This window comes from Equus caballus, chromosome X (assembly GCF_041296265.1).
Source record: "Equus caballus isolate H_3958 breed thoroughbred chromosome X, TB-T2T, whole genome shotgun sequence".
Classification (NCBI taxonomy): domain Eukaryota; kingdom Metazoa; phylum Chordata; class Mammalia; order Perissodactyla; family Equidae; genus Equus; species Equus caballus.
The window spans coordinates 30502982-30512306 of record NC_091715.1 but is presented as its reverse complement, the minus strand read 5'-3'; the positions used below and the strand labels follow the sequence as shown (position 1 = coordinate 30512306).

At 38.9% G+C, this 9325-nt stretch overlaps 1 protein-coding gene across 1 annotated transcript; it reads left to right on the top strand.

Annotated features, from left to right (window-relative positions):
• Window positions 1–7037: 7037 nt before the first annotated feature.
• LOC100147034 (ferritin heavy chain-like) lies at window positions 7038–7918 on the top strand. The gene has a single exon (XM_070257786.1). It carries the CDS (start codon window positions 7194–7196, stop codon window positions 7740–7742), a length of 549 nt encoding a protein of 182 aa, XP_070113887.1. The 5' UTR covers window positions 7038–7193; the 3' UTR covers window positions 7743–7918.
• Window positions 7919–9325: the final 1407 nt, after the last annotated feature.

Genomic DNA, 9325 nt, shown 5'->3' with positions numbered 1-9325 from the left:
GCATAATTAAGGAATACATTTGATTAAGGACCAAAGTGATGATGCAGGAGGGAATAAAAGCATTGATAATTGATAGAGATCTAGTGAAATAGGAAAGCAATTGTAAATAGACTATTTTGAACACAAAACTGACAATTCCAGTTACCATTACTGTTTTTAGTCCTTGACAGTTAAGATCTGAGGAATGATAAGCAATGTTTCAATAGCTGCATGTACTAGAAAATAATATTCCCTGCCACCAGAAGTTGCTCTCCGCACAGCTCTCCCCAAGCCAGCGACTTGAGCACATAGACAATCAAAGTGAGGAGTATTATCCTTCAAGAATTCTTTCCAGTAGTTCTCTTCCCCTCAATTTCCAGTTTCTACTGCCTCTTCCCTTTCTAATGGGATGCTTTTGGCCTCATCAAATCCACCAGTCACTCCACAACACATCTTCAATTCATGTCCTGTAGAGGAATGCTAGGTTAGGTATCTGCACATAATCCCTCTTCAGGTATATGTATATACTGGATACATTCATATGACTGCCAATTGTTTAGAAGAATCAGCACTTTTCCAGCAGGAGAAAATTAAGGGATAACATTACTAATGGAGAATGGAGTTATACAGCCGACAGCATTTGACAGATTATTATTTTTTTTATTGCGGTAACAGTGGTTTATAACATTATGTAAATTTCAGATGTACATCATTATATATTTCGATTTCTGTGTAGATTACATCATGTTCACCACCCAAAGACTAATTACAATCCATCACCACAGACATGTGCCTAGTCACCCCTTTCGCCCTCCTCCCTCCCCCCTTTCCCTCCCGTAACCACCAATCCAATCTTTGTTTCTGTGTGGTTGTTTACTTTTGTTTTTATCTTCTACTCATGAGTGAGATCATATGGTATTTGACTTTCTTCCTCTGATTTATTTCACTTTGCACAGTACCCTCATGGTCCATCCACGTTGTCAGAAATAGCCGGATTTCATCGTTTCTTATGGCTGAGTAGTATTCTATTCTGTACGTATACCACATCTTCTTTATCCATTTGTCCCTTGATGGAGACCTTGGTTGCTTGCAAGTCTTGGCTATTGTGAATAATACTGCGATGAACATGGAGGTGCATGTATCTTTATGCCTTCGTGTTTTCATGTTCTTTGGATAACTAACCAGCAGTGGAATAGCTGGATCATATGGTAAATCTATTTTTAATTGTTTGAAGAATCTCCATTCTGTTTTCCATAGTGGCTGGACCACTTTGCACTCCCACCAGCGGCGTATAAGGGTTCCCTTCTCTCCACATCTTCTCCAACACTTATTGTTTCCTGTCTTGTTAATTACAGACATTCTGACAGATTATTAATGAGCCTTTCCTCATGGGTTGTTTGTCGTGTAAGAAATCAGAACTTAAGAGTGCCATCTGCATTAGCAAAAGTGAAATGGTAATAATCTTTCTACGTAAAGAACATATCCCAAACCATTGATTCACTTTACGATAAATGAGGTTTAAAATCATTTGGGAAGAAAGCAACAAAATGTCAGTATTTCCTAGAAATTTGAAACTCTCTAAATATGTTTAAGTGACCTTAAATATTCAGAGATGCATTCAGAAAATGGCAAAAGCCTTCAAGAAAATACCTCAAGAGGACATTGTTTATTTTTAATGTGTGAGCAAGAATTGGAGAATGAAAACGTCAGAGGGAAGGCAATAAGTGTGAATAATACACAGAAAACACTTTACAAACCTTCTACTTGAGAAACTGTGTTTTTTAACACTGGCTGGTTGAGGTAATTATCATATTTTTATGAAAGAGGCTTATCAGCAAATAAGCCACTGAGAGTGTGGAAGAAAAGTTTAGAAAATTAAAAAGTGAGAGCACATTACTCACGTCAAATTATGAAGAATAATGATCACATTAAATACGTTTATTCTATTAACACTCCGGGTTAACGTTATAGCAAGGTATAGAATCACAGGAACATTTTACAAGGATTATACTTTTTTCCTAACTTGACTGGAAAAACTTACAGTTGATTTTAGTGAAACAAAATATCAGCTTCAACCAAGGAATTCTGGATCTTTAGGTTAACTAACATAATTCCACCAAATATATTTTCCCTAAACATAGTTGTTATGTAGGAAAAGGGGTGAGAACCAGCAATTTCTGTATCTGTGACAACAGAAGTAAAGATCTCAAACAAAACATCATTGAATACATATGAATATTTCAAAGTAAAGACATTAATATAGATTCTAATATCAACCCATTAGCAACTAATTTTTCATTGGTCATATAAGCATTCCGTCAGTGAACAAAGGGAACCTAAACAGACTCTTGGGCCCATGAGATTAAAGTCAATGTCTGTTGCAATCATTCAGCACAAAGCTGGACATGCATTATGTCCCAAATAGTTATTGATTAAATATTTGGCATGTCCCTGCCATTCTAACTCAATGTTCTCTATCTGTATCTGTGAATTCCATGGATCCGTTCTTGTGTTTACATCTAAATGAAAAATTACCGGACGCATTTTCAGGATTATCTTGATCTCTTTATAGCTCAATACAACCACACAGATACAGTGTCCACATTTGCATGTGGGTTTTGAGTTACACTGAGTGTGATTGCTGCTAGATTGGCATGTCCTGGTGTAAAAATGACAATCGTCCCATGTCCATCCTTATGGTCCTATTGATTTATTTTACCAGCTGCAAAGACTAAAATTTCCTTTCAAAGTGATGACTGGAATATGAAAAATAGTTTGATAGAACAACACTTCAGCACCTTCACTTATCAAAGGTATTGAGATTTTAATGATACTTCACGAAATCAACAAACAACATCAGAATAAATTATCACTTGACTTTTCACCAATTAATAAAAAAGAACATGGACAGACAGTATTTAAGTGATGGCTTCCACTACCTGAAAGCAGTTTCAACAACCTCTTCCCTATGAACCCTCGTCATATGAATCATCATATGAGCTAAAGCGTGTCAATCATTTCAGTCAAGAAGAATGTATATTGAGCACGGCACACTCAAAAGAAAACTTGCATCTTGGCAACTAGATCTATTCTCAGCGAGAAGTAATTGTGTTTAAGGCAAAAAGCGTAATCTGATGCCTAATTGGAATTTCTTAATTTTAATTTTATTAGTTTTATAGTTGTATCTGCATATACTTATAAATTGTTAGTTTCACAGTTATAAACGCATGCCCTTAAGCATAGAGATTTTTATACCTGGCTTTACGTTTATGCATTTTAAGTAAAATTATAATAGTAATTTGTCACCATTGGGTGTCTTTGATTTTTTTTCCTTCTTTATAAAGGAAACAGTTTAAATACACATTCAACATGTCTCCCATTCATTGCTTTAATTTGGAGCAATAACGAGACTAAAGCTTTTAATAGACCACTCAATACTTTAATTCATATTTTTGAGCCCCTTCTATGTGAAATTTAGCATCAAACAAGTTAAACAGTCTTTGTACTAAAGGACCTCATGGTCCAGCCAAATTTTCCAAACTATCTAGAGAGGAATCCTGTTCAGAGTGTCACTCTCTGCTTTACAAGATGTGTACTTGAGCATGTTACATCCTCTCTAATTTACAATTTCTTTGTCTGTAAAATATGGGTGATAACAATAAAAGTTAACTCAGAGGGTATCTGTAATGAGATAATGTAGAGTGAACAGCTCAAAGACAGATAATATTGATTTTGACTTGGTAGATAATATTGATTTTGGATTGATATATCACTTTTCATGACCCCTCATTAAATGATTAATTTATACATATGCATGCACACACACACACACACACACACACATACATATATGGAGAGTGAGATAAGCCACCAACTGCTGCTACTCATGGTCCACTTCCTTATGAATACATCATCAAGCCTAGCGCATGCACTAATTTTTAAAGATGGGATTACATGGAACATTGAACAGCACTCAGCTGCAAAAAAAAATGCAAATGTGAGGAGTTTATAGAACAAGTTTTTGTGTTAGGATGAATAAAAATACCTGGCATATAATAGATGTTCAGTAGAAATATACTGAATGAATGAGAGATAATCACTGACACTGAGTCAGAACTTATTGCCTAATATCAGTTGTGTAACTGTTAGTTCTGTAACAGGTTTAAATGATGAAGGGAACTGAAAGTCAAAAGAGTTTTTACAGATTATATAACTAGATTTTTTATTTGATGACCTGAATTTATTATAAATAATACTGTGATGGTTAATTTTATATGTCAACTTGACTGGGCCAGGGGGTAGCCAGATATTTAGTCAAATCTTATTCCATGTGTGCCTGTGAGGGTGGTTTTCCATGAGATTAACATTTGAAACAGTAGACTGAGTAAAGCAGGCTGCTCTCCTGAATGTGGGTGAGCGTCACACAATCAATTGAAGGCCTGAATAGAACAAAAATGCTGACCCTCCTCTGAGTAAGAGGGAACTCTTCCTGCTGGACTGCCTTCAAGCTGGGACACTGGTTTTTTCCTGCCTTCAACTTGAACTTCCTGGGTCTCCAGCCTGCTGGCCTTTGGGCTGGACCCACACCATCGGCATTCCTGGGTCTCAAGTTTGCTCCTTACAGATTTGGGGACTTGTCAGCTTTCATAATCACATGAACCAATTCCATAGATAGATAGATAGATAGATAGATAGATAGATAGATAGATGTACATATGGTTCACTTCCTGTTCGTTCTGTTATTCTGGTGAACCATGACTAACACTGATATAATACAAACATTGACCACAAACATTTCAAAGAAATCTTTATCTTATAGTCCTATATTCATATTTTTAAAAAACATGATCTACTCTGAAGTTTTCTCATTCTATGTTTATATATAGTTTTATATTTCTCACGAAAGAAAAACTGAATGGAATGCTTTGCTTATATATATGTATATTTTCTTCATGGAAATCTGAGGTCCCAGCTCATGCTTGCTTATTGATTTCCCTTAGAAAAGTTAGTTTTTAAACCTTGGGTTTCTCTCAGTTATAATAAATATTTTACCATTACTTTCTTCCCTAGGAGGTAATGATGAGGGATGAAATATCTGAGAAACACCATTATCATTCCTTAGTATACACATAACCATTCAATAGTCTTATTATTTCAAGTATTTGGAGTGTAAAATTGTAGGTAGAAATTAATTATTAAATAATCTTGGGAAATAATGAGAAAATGTTCTACAAAATCAAGACTCCTACTTAAATAGATTCTTACAATCAAGTCTAAATTGAAATCTCCCAAGGAAACTTTGAAAGTCTACAATTACATTAAGACTAAACACTGGTGTTAAGAAAATACAGAATACAACTTTATCTCACTCAGAAACTGACCACGTAATTCTCTTCCACCTCTAGTGTGTGATTTTATCATTAAAATCAACTTATGAAATAGACACTGTTGTTATTTTATTTCTTTACAGAATCAGCAATTAAATGTCTCTAGAACTGTTTAAATAAGTTTACATCAGGACATTTGATATGTGATCCTTTTCTTTCTTCATAAACTCTGATCATAAAATAGGATAAGCTTCCAAGAGAGAAACAGACCAAAAAAGGTGCATTAATCAAAGCTATGGGATTAAATCTTTATGTGAAATTAGGCATTTTATCCTAACTTTACCTGAGAGTACTTATAATATTCTGTCATTCTGTCTTATAACTTGAGAACAGACCACATTTGATTCTTCTGCACATCTCAAGAATCAAACACAGCGTCTGACACATATTTGGAGTATATAAATGGTTGTTGAATTAATGCACAAATTAATTATAAATACCTAGGTTGATCTTCTGTCTCCCACTATAATATCCTTGAATTCTAAGAACATATTTCGTCTTTTTTATTTCCATGCACATGTGTAATATCTTGTATGTATTTACTTGAGACAATAAGGGGGAAAAATGGTAGTTGTTTTGTTTTGTTTTGTTTTTGTCTGCTTCTCCACTAGAATACAAACACTAAGGAAACAGAGACTTTGTTTCTCTTTGTTACTAATATATGCCCAAATCCTAGACCAGTGCCTGGGCCATAGCAGGTAATCAATAAGTATTTGTTGAATGAATTAATGAATGAATGAAAGGCCATTTGAGATCAGTGGTATTCCCTACCACGGTGGCTCATTCCATACAACATAATTGGGCTTACAAAGAGACTTGTTGAGTGTCAGTGAAAGAACAAATGAGGTTGGAGGGAATGAATACATCCCCGTGGGTAAGTGCTTTCTCTAAGAACGCACCTAAACCTTTTGTTTTCTGCCAGAGAAAAGGGAAGTGTGTACCTAGCCAAGAGCAAGGTAATTGACAAGCCAGGTGAAGGGGGAGAGCAAATCTAGGATATCAGCGATGAGATCATTGAATCTGTCCTACCGGGCTCCAGACAGGGCAGAAGGAACGTGCTTCTAGGACTGTGCTGAAAGATTAAGAGATGAGAGAATAAAGGGAGTGAAGAACAAGCTCAGAAAGAGTGAAAGATGGAGAGGTGGAAAGATTCACTGAGGCTCTAGAGGTGGTGCTCTCCTGTCAGAGCAGCGTGAACTAGACCATGACTAGCAAGAGAAAAGCGGAGGTCACTGGAGTTACTAAGTCTAGGAACCGAGTGAGGAGGCTATCAGAAGTGTCATCAGTATGGATGTTGAAGTCACTGATTTATCTAACATTCAAATAAAACTGTGCGATATTAAACATAACTAATGAGACCCCAAAAGCACTATATTTAATGAAACAATCACATTAGGACAATATTCAATTAAGCTGCTCAAAGAAATCATGCAAATGATTAACTTAAGACGCTTGCATCTATATTCATGAATAAAGTTTTAAAATATCATATAGTGCAGACGCTTAGCACACAGTCTCCCGGATTCATCCAAGCCCTGATCCAACCCAGAACACCACGCTTGAGCCCCTCCCAGCTACCCCACCCACCGTAAAGTAATATAACGTAACGTAACGTGACACAATGTGACGTGACGTGACGCAACGCAACGTAACGTAACGTAAAACGGATCTCCCCCACCTCCGTAAAATAACGGACAGTCCCAATTTGGTGTGACGCCATTTTGGTCGCGAGCCAGAACTGCCACTGAGCCAGAGCTCACCCAACGGCGCCTTCGTCACCCACTCTGGGAACACCTTGAGGTCGCCTTCGCCTTCGCGCCTCCAGCCATGGCGACCGCGCAGCCCTCGCAGGTGCTCCAGAACTACCACCCCGACTGCGAGGCCGCCATCAACGGCCAGATCTGCCTGGAGCTGTACGCCTCCTACGTGTACATGTCGATGGCCTACTACTTCGACAGGGCCGACGTGGCCCTGAAGCACTTCTTCCAGCTGTTCCTGCAGCAGTCGCGCCAGAAGAGGGAGCACGCCGAGAGGCTGATGCAGCTGCAGAACCAGCGCGGAGGCCGGCTCCGCCTTGGCGACATCAAGAAGCCAGACCGCGACGACTGGGAGAGCAGCCTGAAGGCGGTGGAGTGTGCGCTCCAGCTGGAGAAGAACGTCAACCAGAGCCTGCTCGATCTGCACCAGCTGGCCACCGACAAGGCGGATCCCCATCTGTGCCACTTCCTGGAGAGTCACCTCCTGCTCGAGCAAGTCAAGTCCATGAAGGAGTTGGGGGACCATCTCACCAACCTGCTCAAGATGGGGGCCCCAGCAGACGGCCTGGCAGAGTACCTCTTCGACAAGCTCACCCTGGGGGACGGCAGTAAGAACTGAGTTTGGACTGCTTTCCCCAGAGCCACAGGGTGACTTCCCCTGATCACCATACCGAGCATACATATTGCAATATTGCCCTTGCAAAACGTTCACTTTTTTTTTCTTCCAGTTTTGCCATTTCTTCCAATACAGTTATGTGGTTCCTAAATAAATAAAGCTCTGTCCTTGATTCATGTGTGCAGATCTCCTCTTTTAAGTTTTAAGTCAGGTATCCAGGAGTCTCTCCGCCCACCCACGTCCCATCCACATGCAGCTCGGGATCTCTGTGGATGGAGGGAGAAGGTATTCCATGGGACCCTGGGAAACACAAAATTAATCTTCCCCTCATAAACAAAGTGGTGGTGTGGGGTGGCTGGTCTGGGACCCTGGTGAATGTGGGTACCTGTGCATGGTAAAAGCCTAAAAACGTGGCCTGAAAATCACAATTGTGATTCCCCAATTGCCTCTGGGGAAGGAGTGAAGGGAATGGGATTGGGCAGGGATTAAAACAAAGGGTTCTTAAATTTTACGTGAAATTTTTTGATTAATAAAATATGCAAATATTATTGCTTGTTAATGTTAACTAGATAGCAAAGTGGAGACCCCAAAAGCCAGCTTGGCAGACTATCTCTTTGACAAGCTCACCCTGGGCAACAGTGATAATGGTAACTGAGCCTTAGGCTGACTTTCCCATAGACACGGGAGTGACTTCCCAGGTCACCGTGCTGGACCTGCATATTGCCCTTACAAAACATCCAAATATTGTTTTTTCCTTCAATTGTCCCCTTTCTTCCATTAAAGTACCATGGTACCCAAAACCCCAAATTACATCAATAGAAGGAGTGAAAAATATAATGTCAAGGCTGAAAGTCAAATTTGTGATATTGACTATAACGTACAATAATTCTCCCCGAATGTTGTCAGTGACTCTGGCTGCTTAGAAGAATGTAGAGGGGTCAGGAGAGTTGAAGCTGGGAGACAAGTTAGGAGATAATGTAGCTAGTCCAGAAGAGAGATGATGGTAGCTGGAACTGTGGTGGTGACAGAGGAAATGAAGAGACCTAGACAAATTCCAGATGCATTTGCATGAATCAAGAAGATTTGCTCATGGACCAGAGGTGAGAAATGGGAAATGAAAATAACCTCGGTTCTGGTGTTTGGACTTGAACACCTGGGTTGATGGTAGTGCTATTTCTTAGTTTGGGGATTTTGCCAGGGGCACATCTGGGGAGGAAGGGTGGGAAACGCATGGCATGTAAAATCTGAGATGCCTATTAGTGTCATTCAGATAGCTGAAAAAAATGCATCTGCAGTTCAAGTGGGATGTCAGGTTTGGAAATATGGGAGGCATTGTGACAGGATAAGCTCACCAGAAAGAGAGTTTAGGGAGATTGTGGCACAGCCACCCCCAAGCGTAGGGCAGCTAACGTTTCGAGAATAAAAAAAAATTAAAAAACATGAAAGACTCTAAATAGATATACTGGGGCAAATACTAAGCCAAAGAAGGCTGGTATAACTAAATTACTATCTGAGAGATTTTTAAGACAAAAACATATTTAGGAGTATTAAGTGTTTTTACTTGTTGATAAATAATTCATTAGGAA

Bases quoted from the DNA above. Each gene is read 5' to 3' on its own strand.
- LOC100147034 (XM_070257786.1), top strand. From the start codon at position 7,194: ATGGCGACCGCGCAGCCCTCGCAGGTGCTCCAGAACTACCACCCCGAC.